This window comes from Phacochoerus africanus, chromosome 10, assembly GCF_016906955.1.
Source record: "Phacochoerus africanus isolate WHEZ1 chromosome 10, ROS_Pafr_v1, whole genome shotgun sequence".
NCBI lineage: Eukaryota > Metazoa > Chordata > Mammalia > Artiodactyla > Suidae > Phacochoerus > Phacochoerus africanus.
Window position 1 is genome coordinate 12,734,402 of NC_062553.1, and position 22,982 is coordinate 12,757,383.

Sequence of the window (22,982 nt, forward strand, 5' to 3'; positions counted from 1 at the left end):
GTGTATATATCTTTAGCAAAGTAGAATTGATATGGTTCTAGTAATTTATATATACATGAGTATATTGTGACTTTGCTCTTTGAAGTAAATGTTGCCTTCATAAACTTAGAATTTTTAGAATGTTCTTAAACAACTTTGTTAGTATATATCTTTTTTTGTTAAGATTAGAAAATGCTGCTCTAAAAAATATTTTCTATTATAGCAAGTAAAAGACAGAACGTGCCTGAGAGCTTTGGAGAAAATCAAGATTCAGTTGGAAAAAGGAAATAAAGAAAATGGTGACCAAGCTGTAGCAGCGCAGGATGACGGCACAGTCACGACTCTTTTTCAAAGTGAAGGTAGTAACCACATGCCTATAAGATCCTGTCCTTTCCACCTTTCACACACATGCGATTGGATATCCGGAATGGAAGAAAGGTTTTTCTAATTAAGTCCCCTCGGGGAAGTGTATCACTGGTAAATGTTTGTTTTATTTTTATAAGTTTTTTTTTGTGTACGTTTCTTAGCGTATGACCATGCAAAACTATGTTCTTAAGAGTTTTGCTTGCTTATTTTCCAGTGTTCACATTTTTTGAAACACCGTTCCATGGTACATTTTCTGTAGTTGCTCTTGGGACTGGTTGTCATTTATTTGGTCATTTAAAATATTTCATGAAGCTGTTTTTAATTTATAATTGTTGTATTATTTACTTTAATAGAAAAGAATAAAGAAGTGTATATAACTCCTGTCAAAGATGTAAAGGTAACCCGAATGAAATCCACTCAGAAGCAGACTAACAGAGGTAATATATGAACTAACTTTAGAATAAAATTTTTCAGTTTTCTTACCCGGTGAAATACATTGTATCCTTAGGGGTAAGGATTTTTCAGTATCTTAGATATCCTTAACTTTCCTTTTTGTTTCAGCTGGTACTAGGTTTTTCTTTATGTCTAAAAGATAGTATCAGTGTTGGCTCCAAGTGCTTTTGATTGAAAAAAATACATATACAAAGGACTACTTGGGTTGAATTAAGATTTTTTTATCAAATGATCAATAATGATTTTTTATATTACCAGTTTGTGGTCTGTCTTTACTTGATTAAACTTTTTTTTTGTCTTTTTGCTTTTTCTTGGGCCACTCCCGCGGCATATGGAGGTTCCCAGGCTAGGGGTCGAATTGGAGCTGTAGCTGCCAGCCTACGCCAGAGCCACAGCAACGCGGATCCGAGCCGCATCTGCAACCTACACCACAGCTCACGGCAATGCCGGAACCTTGACCCACTGAGCAAGGGCAGGGGTTAAACTCGCAACCTCATGGTTCCTAGTCAGATTCGTTAACCACTGCGCCACAGTGCGAACTCCTGATTAAACATTTTTGTCCCTTTTATTCTCCTAGAATTTTTCTGGGTTTGTTTTCCTTTGTATTGCATATTTTTCTGACAAAATTTGTTTCCCAAGGGATATCCAACAATAGGAGATTTTTTGCAATAATGTACATGTTGACTGTTAGGGGATCACTTAAATCTGAAATTTGATTTTTTTTATTGTCTGTCTTATTACAAAAGTAATGCATGCTTATTATAGAAGAATCAGAAAATACATCCAAGCAAACTATTACAAAGAATGTTAATTCCACCTGTGAGCCAACCATTATTTTAATCTCTGAAAAATATTCTTTGAGGTCCTTTTCAATGCATACTTAATTCTTTTTCTAAATGGAATCTGGCCATAGTATTGTTTTGTAGCCAGTGATTTATTTAAATACTAATTGCTGGATATTGTTCCACATGAGTCCCATGTTGTTGGATGTTTTCTTGGGAATAACTGCATTAGAAGTTTATAAGCAAGTATGTAAAGTTGGGAGGAAACAAAAGGTTATATAAATTTCAACCAAATGATTATACTGAATAATTTTAACTTTAAAATTTTTATTATTTATTTTTTTTGGCCCTGGTGTGTAGCAGCTTGATGTGGTAGTGGTATCTGTGTCCCAACTAGGGATTGAATCTGGGCCGCAGCGGTGGAAGTGCTGACTCCTAACCACCAGACCACCAAGGAACTCCCCCCAAATAATTTGGTTTTGATTAGACTGCTTTTAGTCAGATAGGCCATGAGAACCCCACCTCTTTTTTTTTTTTCCCAGTAGCTCAAACTTTATATGCTGTTTTCTTTCTTTTTTTTTTGGCTGTGTCCGTGGCCTGTGAAAGTTCTTAGGCCAGGGATCAAAAGCAAGCCGCTGCAGTGACAATGCCAAGTTCTTAATCTACCGCGCCATAAGGAAACATCTGCTGTTGTATTTATGATAAATGGTGCCACTTTACTTCCTACTCTTGTAAATTTCTAGCTAGCAGAATTTTTGTAATCTCCCTAGCGTATAAAGGCTTTAATTTTTATGCTGAAGTGTTTTAGAGCACACATTTGAATTGACCATGTATGTTTTAAAATATTTTATAAGAAACCATACTTTACTGATTAAAGTTGTTTCTTTAGGATCTGTTTATGGACTTAACCAATCTTACCTAACCTTAATTTTTAATTAGTTTCTCCATATACTTTGTGCAGTAAAAGGTACTTTCTTTATATAACATGTATTTCATATGCTTCTTTCTCCCAAATAAATTTAGCAAAAATTCGCTTCCTTATAATTCAATGTCCATATTTTCCCTTGCCTGATATCAGAGGTTGCAAAAGAAATTAGTAAAATTTTAATCTTATTTGGATTCATTTTTTCCATATGATAATTTGTACCATGGTGGCTGGGAACTAGGAGGAATTGTGTTGAAAGTGGAAAATAAAGGATTTGGGTAGCCCAGGAACTAGATTAAATATGAGCAACTTAAATTTTGATAATGAATTATACTGTCTTTAAGGACGAAGAACAGTGACAGCTTCAGCTAGAATGAGCAGGAGACGTCAGACTGAGGCTGAGGCTGACTCTGAAAGGTGCGTGTGCCATGCGAGTCTAGAATATAGAGAGGCCTAACCTAATCTTCATTTTTTAAAAAAATGTTTATAAGAAAAAAATTGTAGTTTGCTTATACTGTGACTATATAGCAAGATAATCAATGAAAACTATAAATAGCTTTTTAAATTATACATCCAAGAGCATCTGACTTCTGTGGCTTGTGTGCTTTTCCTATTCATTGTCATAGCTATTAGTACTAGCTAGTCAGTTTTATAGTATGTTCTTTCAAATTTTACTTCCATGTATTCCTCTAATTATAAGGTCATGCATGTATGACTTCTCTGAACTTGAATCAGCAAACTTGAGATTTAGATGTGGGTTCTCCATGCTTATTTATTTTTGCTTTTTAGGGCCGCATCCGTAGCATGTGGAGGTTCCCAGGCTAGGGGTTGAATCAGAGTTACAGCTGCCAGCCTACGCCACAGCCAGAGCAATAGATCCAAGCCGTGTCTGACCTACACCACAGCTCCCGGCAATGCTGGATCCTTAAGCCACTGAGCGAGGGCAGGGATCAAACCTGAGTCCTCATGGATATTAGTTGGGTTCGTTACTGCTGAGCCACAATGGGAACCCCCTGGGTTCTCTACATTTATAACGATAGAATAATTTGGATATAGTGGTATGGTATATATATATGGTGTTTATTTTTGGTTTCTGTCAGTAAGCCACTGTTGAAAGCTGAATGTTTACAGCTTGTCTTGCTTTCATCCATTCATTGGGGAAATGTGTGTATATATATACACATACATACATATATATACACACACACACATATATACATACATATGTACATATATATGTACATATATATACACATATATATACACACACACACACATACATATATATATACATACATACATATATATATATGTATCTTTTTTTTTTGGCTGCTCTGCAGCATACGGAGTTCCCGGGCCAGGGATCAGATCTGAGTCACAGTTGTGACCTACACTGCAGCTGTGGCAACGCTAGATCCTTAACCCACTGTGCTGGGTGGGGGATTGAACTTGGGTCCCAGTGCTCCAGAGATGCCGCTGATCCTGTTGTGCCACAGCAGGAAACTCCTATTTTCAAATTTTGATTAAATTTAAAATACCTTTTGGGGAAATTTGCTGTTTACAGTGTCTTAGGAATTCTTTGCCTTATAATAAATAGGACTTATTTTTTTCAGTACTTGAATTCCCCCCAAAACTCTTAGGCAGTTGTTATAGTTCCTGTTTAATAATAAGCTTCATTATAGAAGTTTTGTGTTTTTTGCTTTTTTTTTTCCTGTATAACACCAGGTTCCATGTAGATTTTAAGAAATTAGCTAGGTTTTCCATGGTTTGTTCACTTTGCTGGATAGCCAATTACTGTCTTTTGGTTTTGAGATTTTAGTTTTAAGCTTAATAGAATCAGGATTATTAATCACACACTGATAGAATGACAGAAACAAAGTTTTATTTATAAATAAACTGGTTTTAAAGCTTGTATTTAAATTGGTATATTTTAACATTTGTTTAGTGATCATGAAGTTCCAGAGCCAGAATCAGAAATGAAGATGAGATTACCAAGACGAGCCAAAACAGCAGCACTAGAAAAAAGTAAACTTAACCTTGCACAATTTCTCAATGAATAGGTGATAGAGATGGAGTCCTTTGAAAAATGTCCATGAAGACTATGTTCAGTTCTTTCCTTTAATAAAGTTACCCTTGTATGAAAATTAGAAAAAGTGTGATTCTTGTAGAATTTTCTGCTTTCTGATCCCACATTGCTTTGGCCTGTATTGAAGCATTAAGACAGTGTGCTCCACAGACCACCTGCATCAATGGTGGGTTTAATCAGAACCTACTGAGGTGACCCAGGATCCTGCTTTTTAACAGCCTACCCCAGGTGATGCTTAGGAATTCTTATGTTTAAAATCCTGGCATTATGGACGGCTTTTAAGTTTAACTAGCTGGTAGCTTGCATTGGAGAAGTTTACGATTCTGATTTGGCAGATCCACCATAAATAAAAATACCTCATAACACATTTAAAAAATGACATCTTAAGGGCAAATAAAGTACCACAAACTGGTTATTTAAAAAGGAGCTTACTTCCAGGGAAGACTAGTATAATGAACCAAAGTGTGTCCAGCATCCAAGTTCCACAGTTGCCATTCTGATGATTTTGTAATTCTTTCAAGTATTTGGAGAGTGTTACCTGTGTAGGTAGTTTTTTCCCCCCAAATATTTGCATAAGGGAGCCCAATTTGCTTACAGTTGTTTCCTGGGTGAGGAAGATGGCCACATACACGTATTAATCATGGAGTATTCTATGTTTTGCAGTAACAAAGTGTTTATTGTGAATAATAAAAAACAGCAGGAAAAGAATGTGACAGGAAGTCCACTATATCAATTTATGAGCACTATTTCTTCACTGTAAATTTATTCTTTGAAATTGGCACTTGCCTAACTTAAACACTGTGTGAAATCAGTCTTCTGCAACACCCAACAAAAAACTTTTCTTATCCCTCTGATGATCATTCTTTGTTGTTATTCAGAATAGAAATACACTAACATTGGATCTGTTTTAATAATAATTGTGCTTTTTTAGGTTTATTTACCAGAGGCCATTTAAGGTGATGTTCTAAGACAGAGCCAAAGTAAGACTGCTGTGCTTTTTTTGAACCAGATTGCTACATTACATACGTACATGTGCTTTTATAAAACAAATATAAAAGGAGTCTGAATGCTTATTAAGCAAGAAGGAAAAGGCAGATATGGTGGTGATATAAAACAGTGATTGTTTTTCATTCTGTTGGCTCTGTGTCTCTTCCTGTGCTTCAGATTCCTTATTGTTAAAAATCTTTTTGTTAAATCCCTGTCTTTTCAAAAATAATTTGGGGGGTTGGGTAGGTAGGGAGAAATAAGGACTTAAAAGGTACACAAAAAGTGCCATAAGTAAGTCTTTAGAAACATAATAAATTCCTAAATTCCATTTAACCCATAGCAAGGTTATCCAAAGGGAAGGGGCCATATTCTGACATCCTACATGGACCACCATACCAAAGGTTGCTTTCTTTGGCATGGGAAAAATAAATTTAAGCACCAAACTTTTGATTATTACTATTCAAGTTTCAGACACAATCACATAAGCCATTGATGAAGCTATGCTTTTGCACTATTAAAGGTAAAAAATGCTATCCTTATTTTAAGACATCCCTTCACATTTTAAAATAAATGGCTAAAATACAGGAAAATCAGCAGGTGTAAATCCATTTACCATTTTTCATCCAAAACTAATTAACTTGCAGAAACCAAACAGTATTCTTGTCTGCAGGGAGGCACAGATTTGCCGAAGAATAAACATGCGATTGTGCCATTGCTCTTAAAGCCCACAGACTTTATAGGTTGAAAAATACAGAGAAATAACTGATCAGCTCAAATTCTATGAATGGAAACATGCTACTTGATAAACTATGGTCAATTTTTCTATACATATATAACTTTGAAAGAGAGATACTTCTAAAAGATACCTTTGCCTTTTACCAATTTGCTTCGAGGTAGTTGGTATCCACCTGTTAAACAACTGTCAATGGTCAGGTCATCACAAATCTTTACAATTCTAGCCACCTAAGTCTCACAATGCATTATATATTAAGACTTTGTGCACATAAATAAAACGGGACAATTTATATTTAAACTGAGGGCGTACAAAATTCACAAAATGCCACTGAAGAGAGAAACATCAAAATCCATTTGTACTGCAAAATTCCACAATGGTCTGGTGTAAAACCATGTAAGAAACATATAAAGAATATAACCAAAATGATTAATGCTAATGATTTAATATATAGACAAATCACAGTACTGGGACTATTTTTAAAATCAATAGATAAATGCTTATTGGCAGAATATTGACGTACAAAATAAGGACAGTGCAAGAAGAATTGCAATCTACTTCTCTTCGAGATTTTGGTTATGAACTGTACAGCTCGCTAGAGATGCTGCTGTCAAATTCAGATTCCATTCAATGGGACGATTAAGGCACATCTTAATGGGGCTCAAAGGGCAACTTGCTGTATTCCCATCAGACAAATTCAGTTTCTCATCAGTTTTCACTTGTAGCATGCTGGAAAAAAAAAGTGTAAAGTACTTTAGTTTTACTTCAATTTCAAAGAAATTACCAACCTTGTAAAATGATCTTCAGTAGATTTATTTATTGTTTGGACCTCTAAACATTAAATATTTATTATCCTAAAAGTACAAGACTGTTTTTTTTTCCAAGCTCCTGCCTCCTTAGTGAACTGAAAACAACACAGGCCATCGAGATGTCACTCAGATACCACTGGACAAAACCAGCATATATGCATTTCATTAGTATACATCAGAAAGGATATTTAACCTACTGAGCTTGGCTGGATTCAACCCTTTTAACTTTTCCTTCAATAACCTATTAGGACCAGAGCCACGTTGAGACAAGGAATTGACCTTTGTTGCACACCTGCCATAGTCTAGGCACATTCACATGTATTATCTCTTAAATTTTATAATGACCAAGGAAGAGTGGTATACCTAATCACAAAAGAAAAAAAGAAATTGAGTTGTAGAGAGTTAAAGTACAAATAAAGTCACGTCATGGGGCTGAAAGTGGGATACAGTCCTTATTACTCTTTTCCTTAGGCCTGTTTAACTAGCTGATGACAAGCTTCTCTGAAGTCACAGGAACTTGAGAGTCCAAAGTGCAGCTAGCCACTCCACATGTAACACACATATAAGCCCAAGTTTTAAGTAATATTAATGAAAGTCTATTCACGTTTCTGGATTGGGAAGCCTTATGTTTCGAAACCAGTAGCCTCCTATACATGAGCTCATTTGACACAACTGATTAGTTCGGTCGGACTACATTCTGAAGCTTTCTCCAATGAGAAAGGTCAGTGATTCTTCCCATTAGTAAGAAGCAAGCTGAGCTGTGTAGTATTTTAGTGGCTTATCAGAGTTGGTAAATGGCAGCAGCATCCAGACTTAGGTAGCATTTTCCTGATCCTTCCTTGCAACTTCAACCGATACATTTGCCACTCAATAAGCCAGAGAGATACAAGCTGTTAAACCATAATTTAACAGCTCTCATATTTTCATTGAGTTCTCCCCCAGGCAAAGAGTCCCAGGTCCACTGAATGACATATCTTTTATAAATAGATATGAAACAAAATGACAAAAGATTACTCATCAGAAATGGTAAATCACTTAAAGAAGCCAAAACCTAGAGATATGATTAGGAACAGTAATGTTTATCATTCCTCCAAGGACTGCTAGTCATTTTTTTATTTGTATTTTCAAAACAAAGTTTGATGTACACTTTTGAGAAACTCTAAAGAAAGCTATAAATGTATGATACTGATTTTTTTTGTGTGTGTCTTTTCTAGGGCCGCTCCTGCAGCATATGGAGGTTCCCAGGCTAGGGGTCTAATTGGAGCTGCAGCCGCCGGCCTACGCCAGAGCCACAGCAACTCTGGATCTGAGCCGTGTCTGTGACCTACACCACAGCTCACGGCAATGCTGGATCTTTAACCCACCGAGCAAGGCCAGGGATTGAACCTGCAACCTCACGGTTCCTAGTCAGATTCGTTAACCACTGCACCACGATGGGAGCTCCACGATACTGATTTTTTTTCTGTTTGTTATTTGACAAAGGTGTATTCAGAGAATAACAGGCAATACCTACATTATTTTTTTCAATACTTTAAAGATGATTTTGGGGTTTTTTTTGCCTTTTTTTTAGGGCCGCACCCATGGCATATGGAGGTTCCCAGGATAGGGGTCAAACTGGAGCTGTGGCTGCTGGCCTACACCACAGCCACAGCAACGCTGGATCCTTAACCCACTGAGCGAGGCCAGGATTGAACCTGGGTCCTCAAGGATGCTAGTCAGGTTTGTTACCACTGAGCCACGACAGGAACTCTAAAGACAAGTTTTTAAAGTTTCTTTTCTAGAGTATGTACTCCAAACTTGGAAACACAAGCTCCAAGCATGCACAAAACGATATACTTGCACAGAAAGAAAATACCAGTTAAGAAAATGAATTAAATGTTAGTACTAACATACAGATTGACATCCTTAATTCATGAATATATACCTATAAAGAAACTAGTTGATGTTTGTTTGCAGTTTGGGTACTGCTAGTCTACTAGTCTTATTATAAATAGAACACAGCTCTTAGAACAACAGAGCTCCAAGAGACCTTTCTAGTCACCCCCACCTCACCTTTTTAAGAGAGAGGGAAATGCAGGTATAATAGAAAAATAAAATAAATGGCTCTTTTTAAGAGCATCCTAACTAGATGTGTGTGGACTATAGTAAGAATCTGGGAGTTCCTGCTGTGGCTTAGTGGTAACAAGCCTGACTAGTATCCATGAGGATGCAGGTTCGATCTCTGGCCTCACTCAGTGGGTTAAGGATCTGGTGTTGCTGTGGCTGTGGTGCAGGCAGGCAGCTACAGCTCTGATTTGATCCCCTAGCCTGGGAACTTCCACATGTCATGGATGTGGCCCTAAAAAGACAAATGAAAACAAAATAAAAACGTAAGTATTAAAAGTCTAAAAAAAGGAATCTGGATCTCTAACTATAATCTAGTACTTACCAGAGCACTTTTCAATTCCATTTTCTTTACCAAATTATTCAACCTTTATTGAGTACCCATCAGAAAGTATTTTTGGGATACAAAGATAAGGAAGATATAGTCCATGCTTTCAAAAAAATTTGCAATCTGGAGGAATTTAAACAAACATTCCTTTATATTTGGAAATTAAAATTTTGTCTAGACTAGTTGGGTTTAATGTTAGAAATCTGTCATATAATTATATTTGTACCAAGTAAAAGATTAAAAAATGTTCAACTTTTCTTGATGTACCGTATAATGATTTTATGTTTTAAAAATAGGTAATAAATTTTCAAAGTTAAAAACAGATCACTACAAAATGTTATACAAGGAAGTCTCTCACTGCTCCTAGTCCCTCTTCCAGGAGCAACTACCGATGCCGACTTCCGGTATATTCTCCCAGTTAGCCTCTTCACATTTATACACGTATCTGTTTCAAGTATCCCTTCCCCCGACACAATTATGTGTACTGTTGTGTATCTTCCTTGTATATTTTGCAGATTGTTTCGTATTTGCAATGAATACTTGATTCTTTTAACAGCTACAGAGAATTCCACTCTACAGATATGTCATAATTCACTTTACCAGTCTTCAAGCTGATAAACTTTTGGACTTTTCCAATCTTTTGCTTAAAATCTCAACGTACTACTCTTCTATGTGTCTCTTGAAATATGTGTGCAAGGCCATCAAAAGGGTTGCTGTCTAGGACTGACATAGCTGGATCAAAGGCTGCTTTAAAAATGTGTAAAGCTATTACCCGAATCCCCTGCATACCACTTTACACTCTGACCAGTGATGCGCTCCTTCCCTCCCTCCCCCTTCCCATACTGCGGGCGACAACGAAGGGAAGCTTACAAAATGCTGCGCCATTGTTTACCTGGCATGTCTGAGTAAGGTTAAATTTACTGTCGTATTTTATGAGCCACGTCTATTTCCTCTTCTGTGTTCTTTGTCAGTGGAGACGATGACCTTTTCCTGCTTAGGCCGTTAGGATTAATCCTGCCTTCTATGCGATTTACATTCCCGCCCCCTCCCCACCCTGCCTAGTGCATTAGTTGTTTGTATCTGCTTATACTGATTTTGTCGTGGATCCATTTTAAATTTTATATCAAATTTATCAGTCTTTTTATTTCACAGTTTCTCTGCTTCATGTCTTAATCAGAAAGCTGAAGCGGCAGCGTCTGAACCATCTGATGAAGTGGCTTTCTAGAGTCTTATCCAGGATTCTAATGAAAGCTCAGCAATTGTGGATCCAGGGGGGACTCTTGAGTAAAGAATTAGGGAAAAGAATGTGAGGACCTGGGTGCCAGTTCTGACAACGTTAACAATCAGCCTTTATGACCCTAGACAAGTACCTTAGCCACCTGCACCCTCATTTTCCTCACCTGTGAGAAAGAAAAATGAAATGACGTCTTCCCTGCTTACTCTGTGTGTTTTGGATGATCTAATGAGAATCCATTAACATGCTTTAAAAACCACATGGAGCTGCAGACAAACGCAAAGCTTTAGTTTAACACTGCATAGCATACTCGGGGGAAAGTGGGAAGACGCTAGAAGACGTACTTACCCTAAGTAAGGCCCCTTCTATCGAATTAGGAACCCAGATGGTAGGTGAGGGCTCAACAAGGGCAAAGGGCGCCTGATACGATTACATAGACAGCTGAGCCTATTTTCAAGACTTTAATAATTTCACTCACCTTGAAACAGAGCTCTTCTCTACCATCCGGATGGAAGTTTACAGAGTATGTGCATTTGGAAATTATAAAAGATAAAAACCTTTTGTGGGTCATGGAAATCCAAATAATTATCATTTGTGATTTAAATGAATGATTACTGACAATTCTAACAAAAATAATTTTAATATATTCAACTCTAACATAAACTAGCTTTACTTATTACTAGAGATGTGTGATGATTCATCTCTGTCATACAGAGAGTAAACTTTAAAGCAAGCTAGCTGGAGTTCCTGTTGTGGCGCAGTGGTTAACGAATTCGACTAGGAACCATGAGGCTGCAGGTTCGGTCCCTGGCCTTGCTCAGTGGGTTGAGGATCCGGCGTTGCCGTGAGCTGTGGTGTAGGTCGCAGACACGGCTCGGATCCTGCGTTGCTGTGGCTCTGGTGCAGGCTGGTGGCTACAGCTCTGATTCAACCCCTAGTCTGGGAACCTCCATATGCCGTGGGAGCAGCCCTAGAAATGGCAAAAAGATTAAAAAAAAAAAAAAAAAAAAAAACAAGCTAGGTGGAGTTCCTGCCGTGGCTCAGTGGAAACCCAACTAGTATGAATGGGGATGCTGGTTTAATCCCTGGCCTCGTTCAGTAGGTTAAAGGGTCCAGCATTTCCATGAGCTGCACTGTAGGTCACAGATGTGGCTTGGATCCCACGTTGCTGGGCAGCTGTAACTCTGATTTGACCCCCAGCCTGGGAACTTCCATGTGCTGCAGGTGCAGCCCTAAGGAGCAAAAATAAACGAATAAAGTAAGCTAGCCACGTTGCAGGAAATAAATTTCAGTGTGATCAAGACAGACCTGAAAATACCATTTATAGAGTAGTTGCTAAAAAGCCAGGCACTATGCTGAAAGCCTTTTTACAGTACCTCATTCGGTTCTGACTATCACCCCCCTGAGGCTCCAAGAAGTACAATGACTTACCAACAGTCACACAACCAAGTGACAGACTTCAGGGCGGATCATCTATTTATGCTATTCTGCACACTAACTCTTGGGTTGTGACCCCATCACGAGTCTCCCTTCATATTAATACCCACTTACCAATTTCTTTAGAATACTTAACATTACATGGCATGTCTGGCCTACAGCCATGACCCTATCCAAGAGATGTTATATGTTTATGCTCTAAACATATGCTCTAGTTTCTTTCCTTTTCTTTATTTTGTAGAGCACAGTTTCTTTATATTTAACTAGAGAGGGAGCTGCCAGTCATATCTTTAAATTTCTCAGCATAAAAAAAGTATGGGCACAGACTGACATGAGGCCTGCCATAGGCATACTCGTAAGAGTATGTGGCCCTGACATAATGGCTCCCATGAGAGTATGCTTTAGGTTGAGGGTGACAGGGAACCCAGGCTCATCCTTTCAAATGGAGAAAGAAGTCAGATGTAAGCATGGACAAACAATTCTGATAAAGGATTTGGAATTTGATTAGTTACTATAAAGTCCTTGAAACCATCAAATCTGAACTTATTTAGCACCAGTGGGTGACCGGTTTATTTTCCTCTGGAAACAGTGTCTTCTGTTTTTTTTCAGTAAAAAAAAAAAGTGTACTGAATAGCTGCTGCAGCTCAGTGCTACCTTTGAGCCTGTTCTTTTCACAAATCTGTCCCAACAGCGTGATGAGGCTGTTAACACACAAAACTAGAGCAGAGACTCATGAAGTACACAAGTGTATCCCCACGTTTTCAATGTAATAAGAAATTATAAAAATTAAGTCATGGGTCTATGGGACTCTAATTTTGATGGTTCCTAGGTTCCAGGAGGCCGATATAGGAGACCTTACCACAAAACAAAATGTTTCAGTTTATATCGAACTGAAATGCATTCCACTGAACTGGCACGTGTTCATCAGCCAGATCTGCTGGAAAGTAAAGTTAGTTAGAATTCACTCATGCCCCCCTCAAATTCTTAACTAATACCTACCCGGTGCATTAGGAATATAAAAGTGTGATGGTATCTGTTTTCAAGGGTTTTGTAGCTCAGTAAGGAGGTGAGGTCGGGGGAAGTATTCATAAATTACCCCAATTAAAAGCAGCCTGGGAGTTCCTGTCCTGGTGCAGTGGAAACAAATCCGACTAGGAACCATGAGGTTGCGGGTTCAACCCCTGGCCCCGCTCAGTGGGTCAAGGATCCGGCATTGCTGTGAGCTGTCGTGTAGGTTGCAGACGAGGCTCAGATCCCGCATTGCTGTGTCTGTGGTGTAGGCCGGCGCTACAGGTCTGGTTAGACTCCTAGCGTGGGAACCTCCATATGCCGCGGGTGCAGCCCTCAAAAAGACCAAAAAAAAAAAAAAAGCAGTCTGCAGTAAATATGAAAGGAGTAACTAAGGACAAAAGGATTACAGAGAAGGGAAAGCTTAATCCCAGCAGTGAGGAGATCAGGGGGAAAACTATTTGAAAGAGGTCTTTAGGGATGAGGATTTTAATAAACTGGGACAGAGGGGGGCTTTTTCCAGCCTTAGTTCTGTTCTTGAATCATATCACTCACCTGTTCAGTGTATATTCCTTAGTCTCTAAGCTTCAATTTAACTGAATAGTTAAGACAGAATACATCTTAAGGATAATATGATTATTAAATGTGTATGTAAATGAAGCACTTGGTACAGAGAAGGCCTGTAGAATGCCTGGCTGGACATATAGGAAGGAGTCAGTACATGTGAATTAACATTAGTATTAAAAACAAAATTCAAAAAAGGTACACGTGTGGGGATAATCTATGGCAGATAAGGGTATGATTTGTTTCTGCAGTGTTCATCATCAGTCTGTTCCTATAATTTCTGTAGTCGGATAATAATACAACAGTTTATTTTTGTGTTTTTTGTCTTTTTGCCATTTCTTGGGCCGCTCCTGTAGCAATATGGAGGTTCCCAGGCTAGGGGTCTAATCAGAGCTGTAGCCGCTAGCCTACACGAGCTCACGGCAATGCCGGATCCTTAACCCACTGAGCGAGGCCAGGGATCGAACCCGCAACCTCATGGTTCTTAGTCGGATTCGTTAACCACTGAGCCACGACGGGAACTCCTACAACAGTTTAATTTTGAACCTCTGGGCTTAAAGGGGATTAAATATAAAAGAGCCGGAGGACGTACAGGTAAGCAATGGTCCACCAGTGAACCATGAGGTCTAACACAAGTAAATAAATTTTTTCTCTTGTTGGCAAACACTCTACTTGTTAGGCTGTACAAGATTTCGTTTGTTCGTTTTTTAATACTTAATTTATCTCAAGAGTAAAATTTCCCTTTGGTAAGATATTAATAAATTTAAAGCCCTTGGTAGATTAAGTGGGAGATTTAAAGTCATGTTTTTCCCTGACTTGCTTTTGATTATTCAATTTGGGTTATTTGGAGGAACAGAAGAACTTGGTGGTTAAGAGCAAGATTTTAAATAATCTGATAGTTGCAGATCAGAATCCTAGATTTTTAATTTACTGCAACCAATTTTAGGAAAATTACTTTTTCAATAAAAGGTTAGTACCAGTGGTGCATAGGTTTTTAACTAGTAAGTGCTGCCATGATTATCAGAGAGCAAACCACAATAATCAGGAATTCAAAAGAAAATACTTAGAATGGAAAAAATCATTTATACTGAGAAACGGGACATCTACCTGAAATTTTAGTTGAATGGAATGAAGGAAATTATGGTCAAATCAAACATACAAAAAAATTCTCTTTAAGAATCAATGAGCATAGTTTGCACTGCTACGTGATTTAGAAGTGATTCTTTGCCTTGTAGGGACAAAAAGACTTTGCCTGAATTTCTTAGTGAATTTGTATATTAAATTTGTATGACAACTGTGCCTAAAGCAGTAGCTTAAGTAGGTATACAAATATGCAATAAGTACATGTGATTCAGATACTCTTATAAAAATAGAAATTTTCAGTACTAAATTAATATGAAAGTAAAAGCAATTAGCAAGCTGTTTATCCAAAATAATGCCAACTAACTGTAAAAAAAAAAATGCAGAATCCAGCATGACTTGAAACAAATGTTTTTGGACCCCAATCCCATCTGTCTTCTCAGGAACTTATCAATAATCATTACCAACGACTCTGTTCCTTTTTTTTTTTTTTTTAAATACCATCCGTGGCAGACTGAGACTGATTGCATTAACAGCCTCAGTTCTTCACCCATCACTGCATTCGCTCTTTGCCTTAGTTTACAATGCCCTCTCATTCTGTCTCATCTATGTTATTCGCTCTGGCTAATGAGATACTAGCAAATAGGATGCAAGCTGAAGTTGAGAAATGGTTTGGGCCTTTCTGCTCACTCTTGCATCTCTGCTTTGGCCATGAGAACATCCTGGGCTGGCTTGCTGAATGTCTATGAGAGACACATGGATGAGGGTTAAGCTGTCCCACTTGATAGCCAGCTGACCCCAGACACTTGAGGGAGCCCAGCCAAAGAATCTCCCAGTCTTATCTGCCAATCACTGACTCAAGAGTGAAATAAATGCTTATTTACTTAAAGCTAATGAGTTTTGGGCAGTTTGCAACCAAATTTACCTACAGTTGTGGCGAACAGATAAATAACACCTCTTCTCAACTGGATCTTCACCATGATGTTTAAACAAGTGTAAGGTCTCTCGTTCCTTAAAATACGAGGCTTCGCTCAATCTTTTATCTTCCGCAAGTTAATATTTTTAGAGTCCCTAACTTTAGTGAGTTGTCCTACACTTGCTATCACTATTTTCTGTACCTCTTATTCTTTAACCTTCTCCAATCTGGCTTCAAGGACTTTTATGCTATGAAAACAGCACTTATTAAAGTCACCAATGAAATAAGTCTAATGAATTCGTTTTTGACATTTTGGCCTTCCTAACAAAATTTAACACTGTTGGCTGTTTCCTCTGCTATCGAGTGGATGTGTACCTTTGCCCCCAACTCCTTGCTCTGATTTGTATGTTGAAGCCCTAACCCCCCATTGTGAAGAGCTATAGGACCTTCAGGAGGTGGTTATGGTGAAGTGAGGCCATTGGGTAGGGTCATAATCCAATAGGATTGATGTCCTTCTAAGAGGAGGAGGAGGAGACACCAGAGAACAGGAAGGTGGCCTGTAAGCCAGGAAGTGAGCTCTCACTAGAAATGGAACCCTCCAGATCTTAGACTTTCTAGCTTCCAGAACTGTGAGACAATAAATTTCTGGTGCTTAAGCACCAGACAATAAATTTCTGGTGTTATGTCAGCCTGAGCAGAATACGACACTCTCCTTCTTGAGACTCACTTTTTTTGACTTTTGAGACAAAACACAATACTGGCTTTCCATTCTCTCTTCCTGTCACTGCAAGTCATCCCAGTCAAGGTGGCCAACACGCACCGGAATTTCTCGAGGTCAAATCCCAGGCTTTCTTTTCTTATTTCATACTCTCTTTAGCTCTCATTCATACTCAGTTTCCTGACTACTCAACCTAAAGTAGTTCTCCCTAAAAACGCATGTCATCTACTTTCATTAACACAGAAGTTACCACTGACTTATGGTTTCTATTTTATTGTTTCCCCTCCCGCCAATATACAAGTTTGACAAGAGTACAATTCCCTGCTGGTCTTGTTCAGCATTTTATTTCCAGTATCTAGCATGTAGAAATTGGATCAATATTTGTTAAAAAATTAAATGTAGGATGTTTGTTTCTGGCCATGAAGAAGTAACAAAATGAATTTACCTCTTGTTTTAAACAACTTAAAACCCCCCACAAAATATATGAAATAATGTTTCTAAGATAATGGATGACAGGAAGTACAGGATGACAGTGATTCTCGAAAAAAGGGAAACAAAGGAGGTAGTTCCTAAAATTCACTCTGGCTTACTGCTCGGAGAACTTCCAGGCTGCGATACAGGGGGAGCCCAAAGAGATCTTAGAAATCTTCCTGAGAAGACAAGACAGAGTTTGGAGGTGAGGGAGTCCAAAGTGACTAAAATGTGTGGGCAGAACACAGGAAAGAGAGCTGCAGAGAGCGAGCTCCGGAACTCCCGCAAGGCTAGAGAAATGCTCATCAGGACGTGGATGTTTCCCAAGGCTGTGAAAAAGACCACTGAAAAGGACCAGGTGGAAAATACCTAGAGCCACATAGGACTGCATATAACTTGTATTCCCACCGAAAAGAATGGAAAGAGCTTCTAGGACCTGGGGCATGACATAGAGTCCTCAGATAGGCATAGCTATTGCCTCAGTGGTGGGTAAAACCGGCCACTGAAAGTACACAACCATGGCTTTTGAGAACCTGTGTGGTCTAGAGTTCACCTGGCCCATCTTCACCACACCTGACATCACGTTGCTCCTTTCTCTCTTGACTCAAGACACCCCAGTCATGCCTTACCCCTCCTACCTGCTCAGGGTTTTTCACATTCGGTTCTTTCTTCCGGGAAGGTCATTCCTCCCCTCCCCACTCTCTGCCACTTGACCCAGCTGATTCCTACTCACCCTTCACAGCTCAGCCCAATGACCACTTCCTCAGAGAAGGCTTCCTTCATCTTCCTGACTTCACAAGACCGCCCTCTAAGGAATTCTCAAAGTTCCACGTACTAATCGAGGACTCGTAAGATGGTGTGTAATTTATTATTCTCAGTGACGGTCTCTCCAAATAAACCTGGACCATAAATGGAATGACATCTGGTTTTGTCCACTATATCCCCTATGTCTAACATATTGCCTGGCATGCAGGAAACGAACATTTTTGGAAGAATAAATTCATGGGGCCTACAGATACATGCTTCTAAAATCTAGCATTCTGTAAGTTTATGTCACACAGAGACGAAGAAGCAAACACATGAATTTTCCAAGTTGTCTGGAACTGGAATTAAGGTGAGAAAAAAGATGCCAAGGTCTTGTTTAAAATTAAACAAAAACAAGGAAGGAAAAACCTGGCAGGATGAAATCATTTAGACTCCTAATCTGCATTTTTTTTTAAATAACAGGTGAATTCAGTAGGCTTAATATTATGATAATCACAGAAACTCAGCTCTACTACAAAGAAAACGACTGCCCTGGAAAAATGAGGAAAAATTATGGCATCCAGAAGAGCTGAACGAAGAATTTTGAATTCCTAAGTGAAGAAATAGAGAAGAAAAGAGGGGAAGAGAACACTAGAGGAAGAAATTTAAGGTGTGAAGCCCTGAAATCAATCTCTTCCGAACAGGGGGTACCAGCTGGTTTAAGGAAGAGAAGGGAGACCCTTGAACTTACCTCAGAGAGACAAAGCAGGTCTGGAGGCTGCAGGGAGAGAATAAAGATTTATAAAACAAAATAAAACTGGCATTCATGGCACCACCCTGCTGGATAAAGACAGGTCTTGTCCCACAGAGATAAAACAAAATGAAGCAAAAAACTCCATGTCAGAAATGCCCTGCGCTGTGTGGGAGGTGGAAGCAGACAAAGGGAAGGGGTGGATGGGGTGCTGGGGATGAACTGGATAGACAATCTTGATTTACTAAACAAATTTGATACATTTCCCCCCTAGTTACACCATGTCAAACTTTTACTGATATAAACAGGGGTCAGCAAATTTTTTTTCTTCTGCAAAGGGCTAGATAATGAATATTTTAGGCTTTTTGGGGTTTCTGTCTGCGACTATTCAATTCAGCTACTGTGGCATAAAAACAGCAAGAGACTACATATAAGAGAATAAGCATGGCAATGTTCCAATAAAACTACCTACAAAGCAGGCGGGGGGCCAGAAATCCCAATTTGGAAAGTTAATTTTTTCTGAAAACAGTGCTGTACTCCATATCCACTAATGAGGAGAATCAACCAAATTATCTTTCTTCAAGTTATACTAATTATGTTGTCAAAGTAAAAAAAAACAACTTGAAATATTTTTTGATAAGTGCCCTGAGTTCCTGTGTGACTCTAATGTCTAAATATGCCTGGTAGATCAAAAGAAAAATATTTGGCATTTGCTGAATAAATTAAATAGTTTTCCAGGAAAGATATGCGGCAATCAGTAAAGCAGAATATCCTGGAAAACTCCGTAATGGTTGAAAAGACAATGAGACAAAAGACATGCAAAAAAATTCTAAGAAAAAAATATCAAGACAAGGAATTACAAAAGTAGCTGTCTCATATTTTAATAAAGAATTATGGCAAGAGTTAGAAACTCTTTGAAAACTAAAACTCTTCTCTTTGCTCCATTCCTATGAAAACAACGACAGGGGTGGGGGTGGGAGTGGGGGGCTGAATCCAATTGTTAAACAGAATGGATTTTTATTAAAAATTCTTGATTCCAATAGAATATATTATTGGGTCACAGTTTTAATAGTTTTACCTATGGCACTGGCAAGTAACAAAGCAGTAATATGAAGCCCATGTTAAAAAGAATAGGTCAAAGCATTTCTTTTTTACATTAAAATATCTGTCTCTGTTTCATCCATTTCTGAACAAATTAACAGCGTGGATTAATTGAGACTTGAGAAGACACTGTTCTTCTAAATTCATAAGATACTTTCTTAGAGTTTGTAAAACAGGACAGCTACCTGAATTGACTGCTAGCACAGCTCATTGTGAAATAAATTCTAATACAAAAGTGAAACTTACAGACTGATCAACATGTGATTATTTTGGCCTATAGGTATGTACCAGTGTTCCTTAAATGGTGAATCTTAGTAAAGCATTTACAACTTAATTTTGATTACTCTAACAATTTATGCACAAGAACATATCTGGTATATAAGTTACTTTACAATCACTTCATAGGAAGCATAGAGAAAACCTAGCAGGAAAGCATGCGGAGCACTGTTTCCAAACTGTGTTCTGTGGGATACAAAGTTTGGAGAATGCAGGTTAATATGCCAATGGGACACTGTGACTCAGGAAGCCCAGGAAAAAGGACTGAGCACTTTCCAATCTTATCAGACTACAGAACCCTTTACACACAGGACATCTTGGTGGGCTAGTGTTTCTTGGAAACACTTTGGAATGTTTGTGTAGCAAACTAGATTAAGGTGACTAAATCATCTGGAAACGTTTTTCTATCAAAATGAGAGATCATCTACTCTGTGGTTCATCGTAGTTTTTCCATGAGATAATAATTATGATGCTAAATAACACCACATGAATAAACTAACACTAAATTTTATTTTTAAATGCTTAAGGATATCCTGTGCTGAGAGTTGCCTCAACCATTCAAATCTGAAAGAATATCTTGTTAGGACTCAAAAAATATGGTAAAACGTTCACGGACGCATGTCTAGTCTCAGTTCTGGGGAGTTAAAGGAGTATACTATTAATTAAAAATCACCTGTTAGTTACATACTTGAGCGAAAACCAGAATTCTGAATGGAAAAGTTATATGTATATTAAATCATTCTAGAGGATAGATGACAAAACAGAAGCTGAAAAACTGACCTTTTTTTCACTCATCTCAGAATTCAATTCAGAGTCAACTTGAATTCTAAATTTTTAGGAGAAAATTTAATATCATAGGAAAAATACTATGAGGATAGTAGCCTGAAGTACACATTATGTTATTCTAGTCTTAAAACTTCCTTGGAGGTGTCCAAAGTCCATTGATTACATCTGGATATGTCAATTAAGAAAAGGCACACATTTGCCTTGGGAACTCAAGACACTGACATTAAAGAGGTTTATATTATTATTTTCAATAGTCACAAACAATTTTAGGCCATGATCATCCCCAAATCATCTCTCACAATTGGCCCTTCACACACCCCATTCTGCTCTTCGCCTGAAATCGATATTGTGTGCAACTATTAGAGACACCCTACAAGTTACACTTTGATCATATAGTTTCTCACAATTCACAGAATGAATTCTTGGCTTGATCTCTTTGCCCTTCTGTTACACCCACTTAATGAACCCAATTACTATTCTGGCAGCTGAAATAAAACCACAAAGCTGTTCAATCCTGTTAGTTCTCGAGACAGTATTTCAAATGTTATCCATATAGCTCAATACCCACCATACTACTCTTAGATTACCTCTTGAGTCATAGAAAATAGACCCTACTCTCTTCAACATTCTGCCCATAAACTTATATATTGATTTGCATCCTCACATATTGTTCCCACTATTTATGTGCTTTAGGACAAGAAGTGACTCTTCTGGCCAAGACCAATCTCTCTAATGATGCCCCATGATACCCAAATGATCACGTCAGGGGCTTCACTCCATTTCCACTACTTGTCATCTCATTTTCTATCTTCAGTCTTTCATTTTCCACTGGCTTCTTCCTACTGGCATCTAAACATCATTCAACTGGGCTTCTTCTCACTACTTCCCTATTTCCTCTCTAATCACAGCCATTTACATTTTTCTTTGTCTTCCTGCAGTTACTCTAAGATTTCTGGATCTACTAGTCCACCAAAACTGCTCTCTCCCAAATCTCTAAAATAACCTCTTGTGCTATAGTCGATGGATTACTTCAAGGCCTAACTGACCTCTAATCAATCTTTTACAGTTGTTTTTGTGCCTCAGCTATATGAACTAAATTATTCACTGTTCTAGACAAGCCTGCTCCCTTCTGTCACCCAAATTTTCCCCATGCAATCTGCTTCTGCCCGAAATAACTCTCTGGATTTGTAACACATTGCTTCAAATCTCAGTTTAGATGTGACGATGTAGGAATCCTTGCCTAATTCTCTAAACGTGCCTTCAGTTTCCCTGTGTGCTCCTACAGTCTACCTTTCTCGCCCATCATCACAGCACTTATCCTTCTACCAAAACTGCCTATTCACTATCCCCACGCAGACAGTAAGTTCCACGAGAGTAGGAACCATGACTTTCTATCCCTTTAAAACATATAACATCCTACTTAAAACAGAAAATGCATTCTCTTTATTGAATAAGGTCTTGTTTTCTCATTTAGATGGAAAAAGAACTTTTTGAACCTTCTATGCTACATAAAAGCATATTTGTAGGCATTCATTATTTGTTGAACCAAGAATAGAACAGAATTAAATTTTTTCTTCCTTTCCATGTCTACTTGACATATAATATGGCAGTACAAATGTAGTGAATTTTTAATTTTAAAACTCCTATGTATTAAACTATATCTGAACAGTTAACCTTGAAATGTATAAAAACAAGACATTTGTGGTAGGAGCAAAACTCTTCACCAATAGAAATATTCCATAATTCACCATATACATTGCCCTAGGAATTTTCCTAGAAAAGTCCTGTTGATGAAAGTCTCTCTCAAATTTCCAGTCACTAATTATTCTATGAAGAAGAAAAACACATATAAAACTGATAATGAGTTTTAGTGTCATATCCAAAAAGGCAAAAAGAAGTATGGAATATCAAGAATAATGAGGAAAAAAACAACATCTTAAGAAATATTTAAAAATCAGATAATATAACAAATATTGCTATAAATACAACTTTATAAAAATAACATCCTTGTTGAGTGAAAAAAAAAGAATGTTAAAAAATAAGGAAAGTTATCAGTAAAAGATAAATAAAACTTTAAGCAGAACAGGAACTACTTGTAGTAATTTTAAAAGTGAGAAAAGGTGAAAAAACTCAATGTGATACTAAAACTTTTTTAAATATACAAAAGAATCTGAAATTAATATTTTTGTTTTGTTTTGTTTTTTTTCACTGCATCTAAGCATGAAGAAGTTCCCAGACCAGGGATCAAACCTGTGCCATAGCAGTAACCAGAGCCACAGCAGTGACAATGCAGGACCCTTAACCTACTGAACCAGAAACTCAGAAATTAATTTGAAAAAGTAATA

The 22,982-nt window shown here is 37.9% G+C and overlaps 2 protein-coding genes across 8 annotated transcripts in view; one reads left to right on the top strand and one right to left on the bottom strand.

Moving 5' to 3' along the window:
* NCAPG (non-SMC condensin I complex subunit G) overlaps nucleotides 1-4,649 on the top strand; it is a 43,975-nt gene extending 39,326 nt beyond the window's left edge. Inside the window, exons 18-21 of the mRNA XM_047799560.1 lie at nucleotides 203-338; nucleotides 699-782; nucleotides 2,850-2,922; nucleotides 4,451-4,649. Of these exons, the coding sequence (XP_047655516.1) occupies nucleotides 203-338; nucleotides 699-782; nucleotides 2,850-2,922; nucleotides 4,451-4,565 (408 nt within the window). The 3' untranslated portion in view covers nucleotides 4,566-4,649. The remainder of the gene's footprint in view (nucleotides 1-202; nucleotides 339-698; nucleotides 783-2,849; nucleotides 2,923-4,450) is intronic.
* A 597-nt stretch (nucleotides 4,650-5,246) lies between these two features.
* The window catches only part of LCORL (ligand dependent nuclear receptor corepressor like), a 156,477-nt gene continuing 138,741 nt past the window's right edge, over nucleotides 5,247-22,982 (bottom strand). For 2 of the 7 annotated variants that reach the window (XM_047799548.1, XM_047799550.1), the window contains 2 exons: nucleotides 18,475-18,501; nucleotides 6,918-7,040 (listed from right to left, as the gene is read on the bottom strand). In XM_047799548.1, coding sequence (XP_047655504.1) covers nucleotides 18,476-18,501 — 26 coding nt within the window. In that variant the 3' untranslated portion in view covers nucleotides 6,918-7,040; nucleotide 18,475. Of the gene's footprint in view, nucleotides 7,041-18,474; nucleotides 18,502-22,982 lie in introns of all 7 variants that reach the window. The other 5 variants (XM_047799549.1, XM_047799557.1, XM_047799553.1 and 2 more) reach the window with 4 other exon arrangements.